The 23,331-nt window shown below is 45.7% G+C and overlaps 1 protein-coding gene across 1 annotated transcript in view; it reads left to right on the top strand.

Annotated features, from left to right (window-relative positions):
• RXFP1 (relaxin family peptide receptor 1) overlaps positions 1 to 23,331 on the top strand; it is a 492,164-nt gene that overhangs the window by 381,419 nt on the left and 87,414 nt on the right. The window contains exon 4 of the mRNA XM_075347535.1: positions 16,672 to 16,777. Coding sequence (XP_075203650.1) covers positions 16,672 to 16,777 — 106 coding nt within the window. The remainder of the gene's footprint in view (positions 1 to 16,671; positions 16,778 to 23,331) is intronic.

Below are 23,331 nucleotides of genomic sequence, written 5' to 3'. Positions count from 1 at the left end.
AAATCACGAGACAAAGACCAACTGCGATATTACCGCCATATGGTGACCATATAGTGGTAAATACATACTGTATATGTTCCTGTAGAAGAGATTACAGCACAGTAATAGATAGAGACTTACTTTCTGATGAAGTTGTTAATTTTTCCTGTCTTTTCCATCTGGCCCAAGCTTACATGACAACGTTCTCAGCCACGAGAGTTCACCACAAAGATACATTTGACTTCACACATTTCCTGCACCGTCCACACAGTCCCAACATGCACAAACTCCTCATCCTTCTGATATCTCAATGGTGATCCACTGCTGCCTTATGTGTCCCTATTACTACATCTGCTGTGTAGTACAAAAGCAGTGCTCCTTTTTCTGGCCACCACCATTACAAAGTAAAACACCTCAACTGTGACCTCTAGATGATAAAACTGACCCGTAGAATATAGCAATGCCATGTGCAAGTGCCGTAACTAAGAGTGCTTCATTTTTCCCCCTAAAAAGTAATAATGCTTGTGTGCCCCTTTAACAGTCAAAATACCCTAAGTGCCCTATAACAAGTTCTCACTTAATATTTAACTCCTTCGTGATCTATGATGCACTGGTACATCATAGAACATGTACTTCCCTTTGATGCAGGCTCTCACGGAGAGCCCATATGTTTCCCTGCAAATCTCAGCAGATCTTATCCAGGTGGTGAAGGGGCTAATAATGTCCTCGGAGTCCACCCCCATACAGCTCTTGTATAGAAAGTATATGAGCCCACAGCTCACAGAGCTCCTATACACAGTATGATACCATCACAGCTCCCCTATACACAGTATAATGCCCCCAGATTGTATGATGTCCATATAGAAGTCCTTACACTGTATGATGAGCCCTACAGTAGCCCCCAATGATGGTGCACATTAGCCTCCGCATTGTATAATGGCCCTTAGTGGCCCTGACAATGTTTAATTGCCCCTCTATTGTATAATGGTCCCTTAGTAGCCACCACACTGTATAATGGTCCCTTAATAGCTCCCACACTGCTTGATTTCCCCTCCCCTGTATGATGGCCCCACTGTAGTCCCCACATGGTATGATGGCCCCCCTCACTGTATGATGGCCTCTATAGTAGTCCCCCACACTGTATGATGGCCTCAGTAATAACCCCCACTTTGTAGGAGGGTCCTTTTATTAGCTCCCACATTGTATGATGGCACCCTTAGTAGCCCTCATGCTGTATCATTGCACATTAGTTGCCACCACTCTGTAAGAGGGTCCTTTTAGTAGCCCTCACTCTGTATGACAGCTGTTTTAGTACCCCCCCTCTCTATGAGGGCCCACTTAGCAGTCTCCACTTTGTATTAGGGCCCATTTAGTAGCCCCCACACTGTATCATGGCCTCCTTAGTAGTTCCTATGCTGTATAATTGTCCCACTTAGCAGCCCCCATGCTGTATCATGGCCCCCTTAGAAGCCCCCATACTGTTGTCCCTATTAGTAACCCCAACACTGTATCATGGCCCCATTACTAGCACCCACTCTGTATTATGACCCTGTTAGTAGACCCTGTGTCATGGCCCACTTAGTAGCCACAATGCTGTACAATGACCCCACCTAAGTAACACTCTCTAAGTATGTGGATCCCCGTAGTAGCCCCCACTATGTATGAGGGTTCCCTTAGTAGCCCCTACTATCGATGAGGTCCCCCTTAGTAACCTCCACACATAATGGCCCTCACATAATATTAAAATAAAAAATAAACATCATATACTTGAAGTGATGGCCCAGGGGCGCCCCTGGCTGTGTAGTCGTGGCACCAGAGAATTCAAGGCACACCCCTGACTCCATCACTCCTTCAATGTTGGGGACTTGCTTGATGGGACAGTGTGTGACGGTGTCTTCGTCGGATGATGCACAAACAGTCCTCAGGCAAAAGCTGGTTATAATAAAAGATGACATTTATTGGCACAATACAATCCGGTCAGCAGAATTCGGCACTTTCTGTGGAGCTGGGGACAACCTGCCCAAACGCGCCCTCTGGTGGGGATATGCCCTGGGTACTCCGCTTCTCCGGGCTCCCACTCCTAAGTCAAGCACACACTGGACCCACACCAGCGGATTCAGACCTTGAGGTTACGTTCTCCTCCGTTGCTCCGGCGTCCCCTGATGTTCCGCTCATACACACTGCCACCGATGTACACACACTGCTGTCCCGGATCCGACTCCCTTCCACACACACAGACCTTCCCTAGACATTCAGCCGACTCCTCCTCCCCCGGTGGCAACAGCCGTCCCACCCGGCCACTAGGGGGTGCCCTAACACTAGAATACAATACAATATTAAAAATACAACACTTTTATTAACAACATTTCCGGTCCTTTAGTAGGGGTTATGAGCACCCACTACATGCCTCCCCTCTTAAAATCCGAGCCTCCCGGCACGGCTCTTCTTTAAAACACACCTAACACGAGAAAACCTTTAGTTCAGTTCACAACAACCGGGGCACCAGTTCAGCAGCGCTCCCGGTCTTTAGGTGGCGCCCGGAGACGCAGCAGCGCTCCCGGTCTTAAATGGCGCCCGGAGGCTCAACAGCGCTCCCGGTCTTAGGCGGCGCCCGGAGGCTCAACAGCGCTCCCGGTCTTAGTGGGCGCCCGGAGGCTCAACAGCGCTCCCGGTCTTAGTTGGCGGGCAACAGGCCCGTAGAACTTTTAACAAAAACTTCTGCCGGTCTAAGAACGATACCGGTCTTCAAACAGAATAGCTGCGGAGATCTATTCTGGAGGCCAGGACCGCTTCCACTCCTCCGCCTGTGCCTGTATGTAGGCTCCCAGAGACTGCCCCGGCTGGCGGCGTATTCTCCGGAAGGACACGGGGGCAAAAGGTGGCTCTGCTGGCGCAGCGTCTTCAGCTCCCGGCGGTGGTGATGGCGTCGCTACCCGGGGTGGTTGTGGCGCGGGTTGCGGTCTGTCCAGGACGATGACCGGTCTATTGGTCACACTCTGGTTCACCGCTACTACCGGGGTAACCTTCTCCGGGTCAGTGGTCGGGCCAGATGGTGCTTCCGGAGCAACTGCCAAGGTGCGCTTGGAATGAGAGGGCGCGGTCGGTACCGGTTTTGGGTGGCTCCGGCGCCGTTCCTGTTGCTCCTCCCACTCCAGCTCTTGCTGCCACTGGGCCGCTTCCCGGGCGGTCGGCATCCGAGTGACACCAACGGCAAACAGGCCGCGACTTCCTGCGTCCGGTAGGAATTGGACCCTCTCCCCCGGGTAGAGCGTGTGGAGACGCTTCGGCAGCCCCTCTACGTCTAGGTGGACCCGGTTGTAGAAGTAATCGTCCCCGGTGTTTACTTCGCGGATGAACCCGTAGCCCTCCTGCTGATTAAACTTCACCACCACTCCGGTGGTGAATTGCAGGGCCAGCTCCTCGCCGCCGGGACCGGACAACATTTCCCGGACGACGGTTTCGGCAAGCAGGCGTTCTCGGACAGGGTCGGGTACCGGGGATAGAGCTCTGGGGTGCTGTACAGGGGAAGGGACGATTACCGGATCCCAAACGAAGCCCAGGTGGTCTTCCTCCAGCCGCTCAGCTAGCACTTCGGCCGGCTCTCCATATGAGGCAGTTGGTGTGGCGGCGATGGCGCCAGGCTGTGGTGTCTCCCAAGGGGAATGCGTGATCCCCGGAATCCGGTCTCTCACTGGTGGCTGTGTGGCATACGTTGCCCGGACCTCCGTGATCGTACCTCCGGTCTTCGCATCCCACGTGGTCTTCCAGGACACCTTCTCGGGCCGCGTGGAACCTCCCGGTCCGATCGGAAGGTCCACAAGGGATGCCTCGCTTGCGACAGCAAACTTGGGATGCCCCCGGCCTAGGCTGACCAGAGCCATGGTGGTGGCAAGTTCTTCAGGTTGTCCAGAAGTCTCCATCTCTGTCTCCGATCGCTGTACTACTAATAGCGGCGGCGTCAAAGCTGAGACTGAGGAAAGAGGAGGCGGGCCTTTGTTTCCCGCTCTTAAACAGAATCCTCCCCCAGCCTCACGCATCATCTTGACTCCTCCGCGGCGGTACTTCTTTTTCTTCCGAACACCGCCCACTCCGTATGTCGTCTTCAATGCCCTGGGACTGGTGCCTCCCCTCTTTGGGCGGAGTACTCTGTACCTCTTCTTCGGCACCGGCCAGCCCCAGGCTCTTCTTTTGGCGCCAACTTTTCGCGCGCTTTCTTTATCTTCACAGATGACGGCCATCTTGCCGCCATCTTGTGCCCGGTCCAACGCTGCAGGCACCGTATCTTCCTCCCACCATGGGACTGGAAATCTTCTCTCGTAGCCCGGATACGGTACACTCGGCACCACTTGGTCTCCGGTTTCTTGGTTCTCCGGCAAGGGAGTCGCATCCTGCCGACTACGCCACATGAAGTGATGGCCCAGGGGCGCCCCTGGCTGTGTAGTCGTGGCACCAGAGAATTCAAGGCACACCCCTGACTCCATCACTCCTTCAATGTTGGGGACTTGCTTGATGGGACAGTGTGTGACGGTGTCTTCGTCGGATGATGCACAAACAGTCCTCAGGCAAAAGCTGGTTATAATAAAAGATGACATTTATTGGCACAATACAATCCGGTCAGCAGAATTCGGCACTTTCTGTGGAGCTGGGGACAACCTGCCCAAACGCGCCCTCTGGTGGGGATATGCCCTGGGTACTCCGCTTCTCCGGGCTCCCACTCCTAAGTCAAGCACACACTGGACCCACACCAGCGGATTCAGACCTTGAGGTTACGTTCTCCTCCGTTGCTCCGGCGTCCCCTGATGTTCCGCTCATACACACTGCCACCGATGTACACACACTGCTGTCCCGGATCCGACTCCCTTCCACACACACAGACCTTCCCTAGACATTCAGCCGACTCCTCCTCCCCCGGTGGCAACAGCCGTCCCACCCGGCCACTAGGGGGTGCCCTAACACTAGAATACAATACAATATTAAAAATACAACACTTTTATTAACAACATTTCCGGTCCTTTAGTAGGGGTTATGAGCACCCACTACATACTCACCTAACAAGTCCAGCAACATACAGGTGCAAGTCCCGGGAAGATCAAGCAGTGACATTATCACAATGGGACGCTGACATTCTGTGCACATCATGGCACACTGATATCATCACATCTGCCATTCTACAGGATGCAGGCTTTTAATGACCTGCACCTACTAAACAGAGAGCAGTAGTTCAAGAAGACTATTTCTCCCTGCTTAACCTTTTGGCACACTGTGATACAGTTAAGGGTAGCGGCCGCTCCAGGTGGATCTTCTCTGCTTCCTCCAGTAGCTGAGCTATTCATGTAGGGGAAATGCACAGGTATTGTTACATGGCAGCTAAATGAATATCTGTCCTTATAATGCATGGAATGGCTAATTCAGTCAGTATGAGAGCTGGTTACATATATGAACTCCCTATGCTGACTAATAAAGGGGTCCCAAGTAGGTAACTCCCCTCTATGATGCCTATTGGGCTACATGTCCATATATACAGTAATAATATAGGGATTCACTGCGGAATACTGCCAAGTGATCACATGATATCCTAGTCATATCAATATTATTTCCTTATTCTCCTATAGTGTGAAGATGTAATGCCTGATTGGAGCCACAGACTCAGACTGGCTGTAAGGGGAGTCTAGAGAAAAGCCGCTCACAAAGCAGGACCCCAAGAACTCTGCAACCCTTTAACCCCTATACAGGGATTTGGAATTACACAGAGCCCCAGAGATCACTACCTGTGGTAGGCTGTAGTCCGTGGTCATCAGGCAGGGTCAAAAACCAAGAGATGCTAAACAGGAACAGAATCGGCAGGCAAGGGCGTAGTGAGGAGACAAAGCAGAGGTCAAATCCGGAACTGGCAGCAAGGTACAAAAATGACAGGCAGGAGGGTAGTCAAACAGCAAGCAAAGGTCAGCGCACAGGAATCAAAATACAAACAGCACATGAACCAGGAGTACAGAACTATCTCTGGCGGTGGTCATGTGACAGGAGGGGGAAATAGAAGGGTGTGGTGTCTTCCCATTGCCTGCAGGTGAATGTTGGCAACTTCAGCTGGAAGACACACACCACCTACAGTCAGCCAGTGGTACTGCAGGTTCCAGGGAAACCCAGCCTAGTGGATGAGCGGAGCCTGTGCTTCGTAGAGCCACAGGCACCGACTCCTCTCCCATAACCAGCACTATCCATGGTGGGAACATGGCGTCGTCTGGCGATCGGAGCAGAAGTCGCAGGAGCGGACTCCGGTGGTGATGTGACAGAAGAGTTATTATTACCTGATTTGTCAGCTTACAACCCACCATCAGTTTAATGGTACTTTCAACTGGTGTCATTAAAGGGTCAACTCTGAACATTATGAGCTGGTTCCGGAGCTGTAACAGCTCACTGGCTTTCATCACGTTAAATTAGAGCTTTTTGGGTGGATTACCCTGACTGAAGAGAAGAGCAGCATACCTTTAGTATGCAAAAAAGACCTTCTGTTAATCCAAAGAGTGGAGTCCATGAGTAGGGATGAAGAGCTCAGAAGATGTATAAGCAAGATTCTCCTTCTGACACGTATGGAGAATGTGATGGAGATGGTGAATGAGAGGCATCAGGAAATAAAGAGGTGTTGAAGAAGGCAAGGCCATCTAAAAGCACAAGAAGACAAAGGACATATTCTCCACCTCCCCATAGCAATTTTTTCTTTTGCATACAAGACAGATAGAAGAGACACAAACCATAAATTATAGAAAATCTTATCCAGCACACTCATAAAAATCAATGTTTTTAAGTACAAATAAAATATTAAATTAATGTATGAATTTTGCCTTATGATGTAGTTAAAGAGATTTTTTTTTCACAACTAAAATCAAGAAGGATTTCTGCCCTTTCTAATTTTGTCCTAATGGTTTTAGCTACAAAATCTCATAGTTTTAACTTGGTACTAAATTCTTCTTGGATAAAGCGTAAGCTACATATTCATCACAAGGACTTCGACCACACAGTGCCATCAAATATCCAAACAACTGAAGGACAGGACTCCAAAGTAGAAACAAGTGTTCATTGATCGACACATTGTTACAACTTCAATTAGAGACTTATTTGAACCTGTGAGGACTGGAGCATTTGAGAGCTAAATGTGGAGGCAGAGAAGGATGAAAATCTTTGATAAAGCATTTTTAGGATTTTTAGGATATAAAGTATGAGAGTGATGCTTAGAACTGATAAGAGAACTTTTACTCCTAGAACATGGGCCGGCTACTGAAATGCATGGCAAGATTGTATTCTTTTTTTTTTGTAGTTTTTGTAGTTATATTATTGCTGATTACTGACAAAGTGAAACAAGTTTCTTGTCCACCATTTTTATTATTGATGGAAGGCTGAAACAGAGAATAATATAATGAGAAAAGAAAAAATGCTCACCTGGCACAAGTGGACAGCAGGCCACAAGCAGGGGATCCAGCACAAAACCAGTCAGATTCACAGTGATGCTCAGTATAAATTGCCCCCAGGTGCAGGGAAACAAAGGTACTTCAGCACAGAAGAAAATCCACAGCATTCACTTCCAGTGAATAAAATCTTCTTTTATTGCAGCATATTAAAATTCACCTCTCAATGGAGGCCAAGGCAGAAGTGGGGGGAAGGGAGGACAAAGTGCAGATTCGGTCAGACGACGGACTGTTTTGCTCAACTGCGTCTGACCGACTCTGCACTTGTTGAAAGGTCTAACAGACCAGACAAATCTGTAGCTCTCACTGCTCAACCGCCAACCTGCCTTGGTCTCGTGTAATAATGGAAGTAACCTGGGGGTGGCTCTGAAGCTTGGCAAGCTGCCACACCTACCATGCCTGGCTCGAGTGCTCAACTTAGTGGTTACCGCTTTCTGAAAACCTGCCAAGATTTGCCCAAGCTCTTTGTTAATGTACTCCCAGTTCTGCAAGTCCCCTACAGGTGAGGTCGGTCTGTCAGTGCTGCACCAGTGTTTTTGAGTGCCACCTTACCAACTGCTTTGCAACCTGGCCACGCTCTGGAACTCAACATTACATATGTTGGCAACGCTTTGTGAGCAGCAGAGGGTAGTAGTTGACTGCCAGCTACAACATGTCTATCAATAGTCTGGGCAACCTCCGCACATAAGAACTGAAGAGTGGCAATGGATGTCTGACATCTTATAGTTTTTCAAGAGTTTGAACAATCAACCGAGATGGTTAGTGGCAATGATGCCATAATCAGTGTAACCATCCTCATTCTGTGTCTACTCAAATGCTCACTGCTCACAGTGAAACAGGAAGCTTTGTATGTAGACCAAGTAGAAATGGAGGAAGAAAGTAAACAGAGGGATACTACCCAGCTAAAGGTGGTGTCACACATAGCGACGACAACAACGACGTCGCTGCTAAGTCCCCATTTTCTGTGACGTAGCAGCGACGTCCCGTCGCTGTCACTGTGTGTGACATCCAGCAACGACCTGTCCCCTGCTGTGAGGTCGCCGGTCGTTGCTGAATGTCCTGCTTCATTTTTTGGACGTTGCTCTCCCGCTGTGAAGCACACATCGCTGTGTGTGACTGCAAGAGAGCGACGAACTGAAGCGAGCAGAGAGCAGGGAGCCGGCGTCTGCCAGTCTGCGGTAAGCTGTAACCATGGTAAACATTGGGTTACCAAGAAGCCCTTTCCTTGGTTACCCGATATTTACCTTAGTTACTAGCGTACGCCACTCTCACGCTGCTAGTGCCGGCTGCCTGCTCCCTGCATACGTAGCTGGAGTACACATCGGGTAATTAACCCGATGTGTACTCTGGCTAGGAGTGCAGGGAGCCAGTGCTAAGTGGTGTGCTCTCATGCTGCCAGTGCTGGCTCCCTGCTCCCTGCACACGTAGCTGGAGTACACATCGGGTAATTAACCCGATGTGTACTCTAGCTAGGAGTGCAGGGAACAGGGAGCCAGCACTGGCAGCGTGGGAGCAGCGAACGCTAGTAACTAAGGTAAATATCGGGTAACCAAGAGAAGTGCTTTCCTTGGTTACCCGATATTTACCTTAGTTACGTGTCGCTGCTAGCTGGGGGCTGGTCACTGGTCGCTGGTGAGATCTGCCTGTTTGACAGCTCACCAGCGACCATGTAACGACGCAGCAGCGATCCTGATAAGGTCAGATTGCTGGTCTTGATCGCTGCTGCGTCGCTATGTGTGACACCACCTTAAGCCTCATCTTATCTTCTTAGCGCTGATTGGGTAATAATGAGGAGGAGGAGGAGGAGTCGAAACAGGAACAGAAAATGATTGCATGCTCTAGAGAGAGTACTGCCAACACCAGCTAAGTCCTGTCTGTTCAGCGTGGATGGTCTAAGGAGGAGGAGTATGAGGTGAGCGAGAAGGAGGAGATGGAAAGTTGGCTTCCTGGTGGAAACAATGAAGTCTTGCACATTGGGAGTGTTGCACACATGGCAGACTTATTGTCCTGCTGCCATTTCTGTGACCTTCGCATTATACGCATTTTGCCTAACGATCGATTACTGATTGTTCACCTTTCTCGACCCAAGCTACAAGGATAATGAAATAGGGATGCACAGAACAAAAAGAAAATAAATATTGGGATGCTCAATGCTAGTAATAGCCAAGTAGAATCTGAGAAAGAGAGATGAGCAGAAATTTCAGCATACCCCTAGTAATATTTTAAAGTATAAAAAAAGTTTATTAACAAAATAATACACTAAAAATACCTAAAATCATCTTGGGCAAAGTGTCCTAATGAGTATAATGCCCACACCAATGCAAATAAACCCATAAACAACAACATGGATCCGAAATATAATATATAGAGATAAGAATACATGCATGTATAAGGTATGCTAGTGAGAAACCAATAAATGGGAATATATCCACAGCCACTGGTTTTCAATGGTATGGTACATACAGTGGTGCAACAAATGGTAAATAAAAAAACACAATCTGCATCTTCTGGCAAAAAAACCCATGATTTTGGTGTGATTTTCTGCGAGGAGATGCAGATTTGCTGCAAATATGTCTGCAGAAATGTCAGCACCAGATTTCTGCACCAAATTCACATCTCCTGGCAGAAAACCACACTGAAACGGCGTCCGCATCGCGTTTCGATGCATTTTTCTGCCAGGAGATTCAGAATGTGCAGGAATTTGGTGTATCAATTCTAGCACCAAATCTGCATCTCTTGGCAAAAAAAACACGATTTCTGCCAAGAGATTCAGGTCTCATTGAGTTCACCTATGGTGAGGTCTCTGGGTTCAATGAGTTCACCTGAGGTGAGTTTATCTGCGGTCACAGATGGGGTACCATGGGAACCTCAATCTGCGACTGCAGGTAAACTCAGTGATGTCATCATTCACAGCTGTGGGTCAGTCAGTGTCTGCTTGAAGCCACAGTGGGCGGTTATGTTCTCTAATGTGCCCATGCGCTGCAACTTCAGTATGAAGCAGAGCAGGGATCATTGTAGGTCCTCGTGTGGATTACATCGGACTTGCGTGTTTTATGGGTTAACAAAATTGGAGAAAGAGAGTGGGTGTCAGGATGTATTGTACTAAGTTTACATAAAAAATATTTTTGTATATTTTGGGTTGTTTGAGTATTATTCTCAATTTAATAGATAAAATTAAACAATTGAGAATGGAATATTTAGGTTTTCCATTTAGTTGCACATTATGTGTGCAAAAGTATGGGGCAACTATTGGTGTGTAGATACTATCCTAAGAAAGATAACACCTCACTCTTAAGTGGGCTTTACACGCTACGATATCGTTAATGTTTTATCGTCGGGGTCACGTTGTTAGTGACGCACATCCGGTGTCATTAACGATATCGCAGCATGTGACACTTACCAGCGACCTTAAGCGACCTCAAAAATGGTGAAAATCGTTCACCATGGAGAGGTCGTCCCAAAACCAAAAATTGGTAATGGTTGATTATCAATGTTGTTCGTCGCTCCTGCGGCAGCACACATCGCTGTGTGTGACACCGCAGGAGCGAGGAACGTCTCATTATCTGCCGCTGGCCGCAATGCGGAAGGAAGGAGGTGGGCGGGATGTTACGTCCCGCTCATCTCCGCCCCTCCGCTTTGATTGGCCGGCCGCTTAGTGATGTCGCGGTGACGTCGCAGTTATGCCGAACGTCCCTCCCCCTACGGCAGCGAACACACGATATCGCACACACGACGGGGGCGGGTGCTTACACGCTTGATATTGCTAGCAATTGCTATTGATGTCATAGCGTGTAAAGCCCGCTTTACTTTCTTAAAGCATAATCATCATTTTATATAGGTTTCCTAAATGAATAGTACTCATAAAAATAAGCAATTCTTCCAGAATTCATCAGCCATAATCAAAATTCTCAATTCATTCTTATATCATAAATCAAAGTACACATCAAAATAAGCAGCTTTGTAATATATCTTATCAGAGTAATTTGCTTCTTTCTCTGCCAGAATTGATCAGTCATTAGCAAAATTCTCAATTCTGAGGTAAAATCTGTATTCAGTGAAGACTCTCCCATTACTGAGATAGGAGATGGCGGCTGTTACTGATGAGATCCTATGATGGGAGGAGCTAGAGGCAGAGCTCCGCCCATCCTCAATCTTCTATCTACAAGGAATCTCATCAGTAACAGCCGCCATCTCCTATCTCAGTAATGAGAAAGTCTTCACTGAATACAGATTTTACCTCAGAGTTGAGAATTTTGCTAATGGCTGATCAATTCTGGCAGAGAACGAAGCAAATTACTCTGATAAGAAATATTACAAAGCTGCTTATTTTGATGTGTACTTTGATTTATATGATATATATGATTTATATGATATAAAAATGAAAACAATGGTTACGCTTTTTAAATATTCAGGTTTCAGGTCTATTAACCTTTTGAATTCATCGACAGCATTATATTTGTTCAATGATAAAATGAATCATCAAAAATATAAAGTGTTGAATAATTGTGCCCACAGTGTATATATGTACAGTATATACTATACTAAATATATTCATAATTTAAGTTCCATTCAGTTTACACACCATCTGTTACTTTAGTTATCCTTTCTTGATTAGGTTTTCAGAATATACATAAAAAGATCACCCAGCTCTGATATGTGCTGTTTTGTCTTGACACTGGATTAATCTTCTAGTTTTTATTCTACTTCTAAATTTCTGCTTTGTTTGGATCTATCACCCAGTTGATGTTGGGAAAAATGGTTTTATAAATTATAGATATGTATTTAGGGTCCTGTGTGTTACATTACACAAAAGACTTTATGCTGCATATAGGTGTATATACAATACGAGTAAAGGCAGTCAAACAATTCTCTGAAAACATTCTTCTAGGATAAGTACAATGTGCTTGTTTTGTCTTAGGCAAAATTCCCAACACTTTCTTCAGTCTATACAGTACTAGTCAAAAGTTTGGACACTGTTTATGCAATAGTTTTCCTTGTTTTTATTGGAATTTGCACAATGTAGATTTATACTGCAGGCAGCAAACCACAAAGGAGTACATATATATGGAAACAATGAGTAAAGAAACAACTGTGTAACTAAACAGAGCGCAGTTAGTGTTAAACTTTAGATTCTTCAGAGTACCTCTCTTTATACTGATGCTACTTGGCATTTTGTCAACTATCTTCATAAGGTAGTCACCTGGAATGACTTTCCAATAGTTTTAAGGCCCCTTTCACACGTCAGTGATTCTGGTACGTTTGTGCTCTTTTTTAAACGTACCAGAATCACTGACATACGTAGACCCATTATAATGAATGGGTCTGCTCACACATCTGTGATTTTTCACAGCACGTGTCTCCGTGCAGCGTACCCGCGTGTGCGTGATTGCCGCACGGAGACATGTCCATTTTTTTCTGGCATCACTGATGTCCCACGGACCACGCAGTGGTCTGGTCCGTGAAACACGTGCCAGAAAAAAACGTGCTTTTAAAATAAAAATCATTTTTACTCACCCGGCTCCAGCGACGCTCTCTGCAGCCTGTCCTCCCTGCTGCTTCTGAGCCGGCTCATTACTGTCACGCATATTCATTATGCACGACACAGCTGACCCAGAAGCAGCTGCTGCGGGGGTCAGCGCCGGCCGGATGCTGCACCGCGGGAGCGATCAGCACCATGGAGAGCGGGAGCGCGCACAGGTGAGTTAATCTCTAAGTGCAATCACGGGCCACGGAGAACGGAGCCCGGATTGCATTTAGACAACTCACGTGTGCCGTGATTCACGGCACACGGAGGGACATGTGCGTGTTTTACACGCCAGTGAAAAACGTCAGTGTTTTTCTCTGACGTGTGAAACGGGCCTTAAGGAGTTCCCAAAGGTGTTGTGCTAAGCGCTTTTTGACTGCATTGCCTTCACCCGGACCAGGTAATCCTATATCATCTCAACTGAGTTGAGGTCGGATTATTGTGGAGGCCAAGTCATCTGATGGAGCCCTCAATCCCTCACCTTTAGGCCCGTTTCACACATCAGTGAAAAACACAGACGTTCTTCACTGACGTGTAAAACACTCACATGTCCCTCCGTGTTCTGTTATTCACGGCACACGTGGGTTGTCTAAGTGCAATCCAGGCTCCGTTCTCTGTGGTCCATGATTACACATAGAGATTAACTCACCTGCGCCCGCTCCCGCTCTTCACGGTGCTGAACGCTCCCACGGTGCAGCATCCGGCCAGAGCTGACCCCCACAGCAGCTGCTTCCGGGTCGGCTGTGTCGTGCATTCATGAATATGCACGACAGTAATGAGCCGGCTCAGAAGCAGCAGGCAGAACAGGCTGCAGAGAGCGCGGCTGAAGCCGGGTGAGTAAAAATGATTTTTATTTTATATGCACGTTTTTTCTGGCACGTGTTTCACAGATCACACCACTGCGTGGTCCGTGGGACATCAGTGATGCCAGAAAAAAATTGACATGCCTCCGTGCGGCAATCACGGACACGCGGGTACGCCGCACGGAGACAAGGTCAGTGAAAAATCACTGATGTGTGAGCAGACCCATTGATTATAATGGGTCTGCGTATGTCAGTGATTCTGGTACGTAAAAGAAAAAGCACAAACGTACCAGAATCACTGACGTGTGAAACAGGCCTTATGGTCACATATCCTTTATATAGCACAGAGGTATGTTCTGTGTTATTGCTAGGTTGAAATACTGTACAACTATTAGTCCGACTAAATGCAAACCTAATGGGATGGCATGTCGTTGCCATATACTGGGGTATCCTTCATGGCTAAGTGTGGAATTTGAAATAAATTACCAATAGTGTCACTAGGAATGTACCCCCACACCATCATACCTTCTCTTCCATGCTACATGGTGGGCGCCACACAAGTGCAAACCATCCACTCTCAATTCTTCTATGTCTCACATATGTGTGGAAATTGGTGCAATGGACACATGTGTTGAGATTTGGACAGCCATGATTATTGGTAATCTGTCGTAAGCATGAACCATGAGTATTTTATAATAAAAAAAAACATACTCACATGAAAAATAAGTTAAATCTTCAAGCTTTAGTCCATTCAAGTTATAAAATTAAAATTCACATGCTGATAGTTGAGAACATGCTGACTCGTTTCTGGCACTAGATGTGCCCTTAGTCAGAGACCAAGGGCACAACTACCACTAGAATCGCATTAGGGTGCTTTCAACTATCATTATGTGGCTTTTAATTTTAGAACCAGCATTAAATAGATCTTGAAGTTTCTATGTGCCTATCCTTTTTCTCCTACTATATGTATTTCCTGATAATCAATAGCTTTGGGGTGGCATTCATTACAATAAGGACAGTACTCACTCTTAATGCACTATGAGTAATACATTTATTCTTCCAGAGATGTTTTAGTCCCATGACATACCCATTGAAAATAAGTATTGCATGTATCTTTATAAATGACATCATGTATATGAATCTTTATATATGACATTGTGTGACCGGCATCCGGACATCATGTATTACCATACTAACAACTGTACATTGTTTGATAGGCCTGTTATACACCCGGCTATACTTCACCAGATTTTTATTGTTTGCATTCACCTTAACCTTGTCTATCTCTGACTTTGTAGTTATACGTCCTACATAGTTTTAATTACCTAATTTTTAACTATATTTGCACAAAGTATTGGTTTTAGAGGTTAGTTTTGGACTTTAGTTATTTATCCTCTTTTTGCTATAAATTTGGTCTTTAATTTTTTTCCTAACAATGAAGCATAAGGCATTATAAGGGAATAATGCCAATTTTGCACCCTATGAGGCTATTATATTTTGAATTGAAAGGTAAAACTAATAAAATAAAGATCACCATGGGACATTTCCAACACACTCTTATGCGGGCATCACACGAGACGATCCATCGTGCGATATGTCGTCGAGGTCACGGTTTTCGTGACGCACATCCGGCTTCGTTGGCGACGTCATCCCGTGTGACACCTACGAGCAACTCCGAACGATCGAAAATCGGTTACAAATCGTGTATCATGTACTCGCCGTTTATTTTTAAAAAATCGTTTATTCTTCCCTGCGCCGGTTGTTCATCGTACCCGGGGTAGCACACATCGCTCCGTGTGACACCCCATGAACGATGAACTGCAGCTTACCTGCAGCTGCCAGCAATGCTGAAGGAAGAAGGTGGGCGGGATGTTTACGTCTCGCTCATCTCCGCCCCTCCGCTTCTATTGGGCGGCCGCTGTGTGACGTCGCTGTGTGGCTGAATGTCCCACCCCCTTCAGGAAGTGGATGTTCGCCGCCCACAGTAACGTCGCTCCGCAGGTAAGTACGTGTGACTGCGGTTTAACGACTTTGTGCGCCACGGGCAGCGATTTGCCCATGACACACAAATGATGGGGGTGGGTACAATCGCTCGTGCGATCGCACGATAGATCGTACCGTGTGACGCCCGCATTACTCCTCATTCAGATGTCAGGTTTTATTGACCAAAAATAGACCAAGTTTTATTAGTGATTTTCATTAGAGTTTCATCAGAGTGTGGTTAGTTTCATCAGTTTTTTCATTAATTAGGGGGGGAGTTTCTCCATCTTCTTTGATCGCTAATGAAAAGTGGACAACATGGATGGCCGCTGACTGCTGTCTGATTTTTTCATGGACCCATAGACTTGCATTGCCTAGTTTGATTTGACATTCTAATTTATATTGGACATGCCTCCATGATTTTGCATGAACCACTTGGGCTACAAAAAAATCACAAGTGAACACCCCCATAGACTATAACAGGTACGAGTGCTATCCCTGGAAAAAAAAATGCGAATAGCACTTGTACATGAAAAACTGACATGTGAATGAGGCATAACATATTGAAACATGGCTGCTACACTATTCACCATTGACCCAATGATCTCAGCTAGTGTTGCATCTCTTTCCACTGCTGACCTAATGCTCTTGTGCTTCTGAGCAAAGAACACATCAGCAGAAAATCATAAAGTGATTTTCAGGCAGAAATCTTGTATTTGACGTATATTCTTCAATAGATTTTACTGAATAATACTTGAACAATTTGTACTAGACAGTACCATCATCTCAAGAAAATGTCATTGCTGCCACCAACAATTAGAGGAGGACATTCATGAAGCCCTTGGAAGCAGAGTATAGTGCTGGGTGACCTTTTCATGCGACCCTGCCATTCTCTTCTCTCATGCTTGTCTTTCTTTTGATCCAGTGCTTGGGGAAGTGCCAACACAATGTTTGTGCCGTGGATTAGAACTTGACTGTGATGGAGCCAAATTACGAAGTGTCCCTTCTGTCTCCTCAAATGTGACCATGTTGTAAGTAAAGCAGGCCATCCTGTTTATGTGGATGAGAAAAACAATTTATACTTTTTGTCTTATCTGATTTATTATTGCCACGTAACTGGTTTTCAATAAGGTTCTTCACAGAGTTATATATTATTTCATAGTTTTTACATCTCTTTGAAAATATGAATGACTGCAATATTTGTTTAGCGCACTGAAGGTTGTGTGAATAATATATATTTGTGTCTGATATTCAATACACATTATTATTATTTATATTTACAGCCTCATTTAGTGCTTGTTATTGTACGTGTAAAGAGGGTTTATATACGAAATATATATAGAAAGTACAGAGAATAAATTAATATTGTCAGTGATACAGAGTTTGAAACGACCCTGCCCTCACAGGCTTACAATCTACTGAGAATAGGGGAAAGAGACAGTAGGTCAGGGGTTGCAGCAGCTCCAATGGTAGTGAAGTGGTAGTGGGGTTATTGCAACCTGCACTCCTTTCTAAACAGATGAGTTTTCATTTTGCATTTTGGAGGTTTAAATTGTGGTAGACATTTGGACATGTTGAGTCACTGAATTCCAGAGCATGACGGTTAATTCGGGAAAAATCTTGAAGACGTTTGGGTGAGAAACGTACAAGGGTGGAAGAGAAAAATAAATAGTGAGGACCAGAGATAACCTGTGAGAAGATATCAGGAGATAAGTTTAAAGATATATGGGGAACACAGAGATGACAAAATAAATCATTGTTAAGGCCCCGTCACACTAAGCAACATCGCTAGCAATATCGCTGCTAACGAACAACTTTTGTGACGTTGCTAGCGATGTTGCTGTGTGTGACATCCAGCAACAACCTGGCCCCTGCTGTGAGGTCGTTGGTTGTTGCTGAATGTCCTGGGCCATTTTTTAGTTGTTGCTGTCCCGCTGTGAAGCACAGATCGCTGTGTGTGACAGCGAGACAGCAACAACTAAATGTGCAGGCAGCAGGAGCCGGCTTCTGCGGAGGCTGGTAACCAATGTAAACATCGGGTAACCAAGAAGCCATGTCCTTGGTTACCCGATATTTACCTTCGATACCAGCCTCCGCCGCTCTCACTGCCTGTGCTGCCGGCTCCTGCTCTGTGCACATGTAGCTAGCTGCAGGACACATCGGGTTAATTAACCTGATGTGTGCTGTAACTAGGAGAGCAGGGAGCCAGCGCTAAGCATTGTGCGCTGCTCCCTGCTCTGTGCACATGTAGCTGCAGCACACATCAGGTAATTAACCCCATGTGTGCTGTAAGTAGGAGAGCAAGGAGCCAGTGCTAAGCATTGTGCGCTGCTCCCTGCTCTGTGCACATGTAGCTGCAGCACACATCAGGTAATTAACCCCATGTGTGCTGTAAGTAGGAGAGCAGGGAGCCAGCGCTCAGTGTGCGCTGCTCCCTGCTCTGTGCACATTTAGCTGCAGCATACATCGGGTAATTAACCCGATGTGTGCTGTAGCTAGGAGAGCAAGGAGCCAGCGCTCAGTGTGCGCTGCTCCCTGCTCTCTGCACGTGTAGCTCCGTGCGCTGGTAACCAAGGTAAATATCGGGTTGGTTACCGATATTTACCTTAGTTACCAAGCACAGCATCTTCCACGCGGCGCTGGGGGCTGGTCACTGGTTGCTGGTGAGCTCACCAGCAACTCGTGTAGCCACGCTCCAGCGATCCCTGCCAGGTCAGGTTGCTGGTGGGATCGCTGGAGCGTTGCAGTGTGACAGCTCACCAGCAACCTCCTAGCAACTTACCAGCGATCCCTATCGTTGTTGGGATCGCTGGTAAGTTGCTTAGTGTGACGGTACCTTTAGCCATTTAAACTTGATTCTACTCTGTGAATTGGAAGGCAACAAGGAGACTAGCAAAGAGGAGAGGTGGCGGAACAGTGATGGGAGAGGGGGATTAATCGATATGGGGAACGGAATACAAATGCACATAATAATCTTCAGATTTATATTTTTAAAATACTTAGAAAACCATGTATCTTTCCCTTATGCTTCACAAATACTTGCCACTTAGTGTTGCTAAATCATATAAAATACCCGCCCAAAACAATTTAAAGGGGTTGTTCACTTCTCAGACAACCTCTTCTCAATCTGAGAGTTTGCCCCTGTTTAAATAAAAATACTTATATTCACCTACGTTGCATGTCCAGCAGTGCAGGACTGGTTCACGTGATGTTGTTACGTCATTTGATCCCTTTGCCAATCAGCACCAATCAGCACTGGCTTCCTTCTCCTCTAATCAAACAAAAGGAAGTAAGAAGTGCAGCTGACCACACACTTCCTCTTAATGTTTGATATGGCCAAAGGCGAGGACAGTGAAGTCATAGGTTACTGGGGTGCTTGCAGTAGCTTTGCTAAAATCACTGTTTTATCAGCAGGTGATTACTAGAGTAAGCCTGCTGTCAGTTTCTCAAGCAAATTCATGAGCTCTGTATAACCCCGCCATCATCATGGATTGGCAGCTTTCTGTGTACACTGTACATAGGCAGAAGGCTGTCAATCAGTGGTGGGTCTGGAGCTACACAGAGCTCTACATTCAGATAACGCAGCAAAGAAAACAGAATTTTTATCAAAATGAGAGCAAGCAGGCCAGTAAGTGACACATTTAGGGTCTCAGCCCCTACATCATGCTGCTCTCAAATGAAGTAGGAAAAACCTGATGTCAAATTCCCTTTAATTATTTATTATAGTTTGCCACTATGTTCGTAAAAGCAACCCTGCCATGGACTGACTATGATTCCATGATATGGAGCCTTAGGGAGCATGTGTAGCCCTATGGCTTTTCCTCATTGATTGAACTTTAGTCTTAGAATAAAAACCCAAGGCTTAATCACCATGCCTCCAATGATTACCTACAGTTGAAACCAGAAGTTTACATACACTGGCCAAAAATACACATCTGCATGTTTTTCTCACTATCTGAAATGGAATCAGAATAAACCTTTCCTGTTTTAGGTCAATTAGCCCCTTAGTGACGGAGCTAATTTTCACCTTAATGACCAGACCAAATTTTGCAATTCTGACCAGTGTCACTTCATTAGGTTATATCTCTGGAACGCTTCAACGGATCCTGGTGATTTTGAGATTGTTTTTTCGACACATATTGGACTTCATGTTAGTACCAAATTTAGGACAATATTTTTTGCGATTATTTATGAAAAAAATTGAATTTTGGCAAAAATTTTGTAGCAATTTTCAACTTTTGAATTTTTATACCGTTAAACCAGAGATTTCTGTGGCACAAAATAGTTAATAAATAACATTTCCCCCTTGTCTACTTTACATAAGCACAATTTTGGAAACAAATTTTTTTTTTGTTAGGAAGTTAGAAGAGTTCAAAGTTTATCAGTGATTTCTCATTTTTACATCAAAATTTACAAAACCATTTTTTTAGGGACCACATCATATTTGAAGTGACTTCAATAGGCCTAGATGACAGAAAATACCCAAAAGTGACCCCATTCTAAAAACTGCACCCCCCAAAGTACTCAAAACCACATTCAAGAAGTTTATTAACCCTTCAGGTGCTTCACATGTACAAAAGCAATGTGGAAGGGAAAAAAAGCAAAAATTAAATTTTACCTAAAAATGTTGCTCTAACCCAAATTTATTCACTTTTAGAAGAAATAACACAACAAAATGGACCCCAAAACTTGTTCCCCACTTTGTTATGAACGCACTGATACCTTACATGTGGTCAGAAACCTCTGTTTGGACAAATGGGAGGGCTCGGAACAGAAGGAGCAATATTTGAATTTTGGAAAGCAAATTTGGCTGAAATAGATTGCGGGCACCATGTTGCATTTACAGGTCCGCTAAGGTACCTAAACAGAAGAAACCCCTCACATGTGATGCCATTTTAGAAACTAGACCCCTCAAGGCTTCTATCTAGGAGGATAGTGAGCATTTTGGATCCACAGGTACTTCACAGATTTTGTTAACGTTACGTTGTCATATTGAAAATTTTAATAATTTTCTCAAAAATGTTGCTTTAGCATCAATTTTCTCACTTTTTCAAGAGGTAATTCCAAAAATTTGACCTCAATGTTTATTACCCACTTTTTTATGAGCGCGGTGATGCCTCACATGTGGTCTAAAACCTTTGTTTGGACAAATGGGAGGGCTTGGAACGGAAGGAACAATATTTGAATTTTGGAAAGGAAATTTGGCTGAAAAAGATTGCAGGCACTATGTCGCATTTGGAGGTCCCCTAAGGTACCTAAACAGCAGAAACCCCGCACAAGTGACCCCATTTTGGAAACTAGGCCCCTCAAGGAATTTATCTAGATGTTTGGTGAGTACCCTGAACCCCCAGGTGCTTCACAGAATTTTATAACGTTGAGCCATGAAAATAAAAAAATAAAACCAGGTAGCTTTTTTTCACAAGGGTAACAGGAAAAAAATCACCATGAAATTTATTGTGCAATTTCTCCTGAGTTTGGCGATATCTTATATGTTGTGGAAATCAACTGTTTGGGCGCATGACAGGGCTCGGAAGGGAAGGAGCGCCATTTGACTGCACAATTGGCTGGAATTATTAGCGGACGCTATTTTGCATTTGGTAAGCCCCTAAGGTGCCTAAACAGTGGAGGTCCCCCACAAGTAACCCCATTCTGGAAACAAGACACCTCAAGGCTTTTATCTAGGAGTATATTGAGCAGTTTGAATCCAAGAGTACTTCACAGAATTTGATAAACTTAGGTTGCCATATTGAAAACTTTCATTTTTTTCACAAAAATGTTGCTTTAGCATCATATTTCTTACTTTTTCAAGAGGCAACAACAAACCGTGGACCCCACAGGTTGTTATCCAATGTCTTATGAGCACAGGGATACCCCACATGTGGCCAAAAACCTCTGTTTGGATAAATGGGAGGGCTTGGAATGGAAGGAGCACCATTTGAATTCTGGAAAAGTTGAAATAAATTGCGGGCACCATGTCACATTAGCAGGGCCCCTTGGGTACCTCTACAGCAGAAACCCCACACAAGTGACCCCATTTTGGAAACTGGATTTTATTTAGGAGTATAGTAAGCATTTTGAATCCACAGGTACTTCACAAAAATGTTGCTGTAGCAACAAATTTCTCACTTTTAGGCTATGTGGCCATGATCCAGCGACACGGCGTCTAGTACACAGTGTCAGCCTTCCTGCAGAGATGTGAGTGTTGTCCACGGGAGAACGCAGCTGCCCATGCCCACGATTTGGGTTCAGGCTACTGTGGAGCTCTATGCTACCTGCAGAGAACACTCTTGTCTCCGCAGCATAAATTGACATGCTGAGGCTCGGGAAGCTGCACCACAGGTCAGTGTATGCTACGGAGAAAAGAAGCACATTGGGCATGAGATTTCTAAAAATCCTTCCACTGTGCTTCTACTGCACAACGCAGCGTTATGGATGCAGGGAAAACACTCTGCGCCCAAAACGCTGCAAATCCTGATTGTGGGCACATAGCCTAAAATGCTACAATGGATGAATGGATAGATGTCAAACATATATAACGTCCCACCCCCCTGCATATTCTAAGCTGGCGCCCTTTAGTGCCTTTCATGTGGCACTAAAGGGTGCCTAGCCTTGTATTTAGCCCCCCAAAAAATTAATAATTAAAATAAACGACGTGGGGTCCCCCCTATTTTTGATAGCCAGCTAGGGTAAAGCAGACAGCTGTAGCCTGCAAACCACAGCTGACAGCTTCACCTTGGCTGGTGATCAATTTGGAGGGCTCCCCAAAACAAACGTGGGGTCCCCCCCAAATTAGATCACCAGCCAAGGTGAAGCGGACAGCTGGGGTCTGGTATTCTCAGGGTGGGAAGAGCCATGGTTATTGGACTCTTCCCAGCCTAAAAATAGCAGGCCGCAACCGCCCCAGAAGTGGCGCATCCATTAGATGCGCCAATCCTGGCGCTTCGCTCCAGCTCATCCCGCGCCCTGGTGCGGTGGCAAACGGGGTAATATACGGGGTTGATACCAGCTGTAATGTCACCTGGCATCAAGCCCTGGGGTTAGTGATGTCACGGCATCTAAACAGATACCCGACATCACTAACCCAGTCAGTAATAGAAAAAAATAAACACACAAAAAAAAATTTATTTGAAAAATAAACTCCCCGAAACTTTCCTTTTCCACCAATTTATTGAAAATAAATACGTTTCGGTCGCTGTAATCCATTTTGGAGGTCCCTCGGCGACTCTGGACCTTCTAGAATATGGGGGGCACGTTCAGGGAACGTATCCCCCATTTTCTGGAAGAGCAAGCTCTCCATGAGCAGTGTGGGTGCAGTAATCTGAGAATACTGCACTCACACTGCCCCGGTCCAACCTAGGGCAGAGTGACCTGCAGTAACCTCATTCCAGAATATGAGGGGCACACTCACAGAACGTACCCCCCTATTTTCTAGAACAGCAGGCTCTCCCCCTGTGAGGAGTGTGGCTGCAGATTACTGCACTCACTCTCCCCCGGTCCACAGCGCAGCAGCAAGGTCAGCGTCTCTGCTTACAAGGATCCAGCTGACAGCTGTTGTCTGCGCATGCGCCGCCAGCTTTCTAGGAGG

This window comes from Anomaloglossus baeobatrachus, chromosome 1 (assembly GCF_048569485.1).
Source record: "Anomaloglossus baeobatrachus isolate aAnoBae1 chromosome 1, aAnoBae1.hap1, whole genome shotgun sequence".
Lineage (NCBI taxonomy): Eukaryota > Metazoa > Chordata > Amphibia > Anura > Aromobatidae > Anomaloglossus > Anomaloglossus baeobatrachus.
Note: the sequence above shows the minus strand (reverse complement) of the source record. Positions and strands in the feature narration are given on the sequence as shown.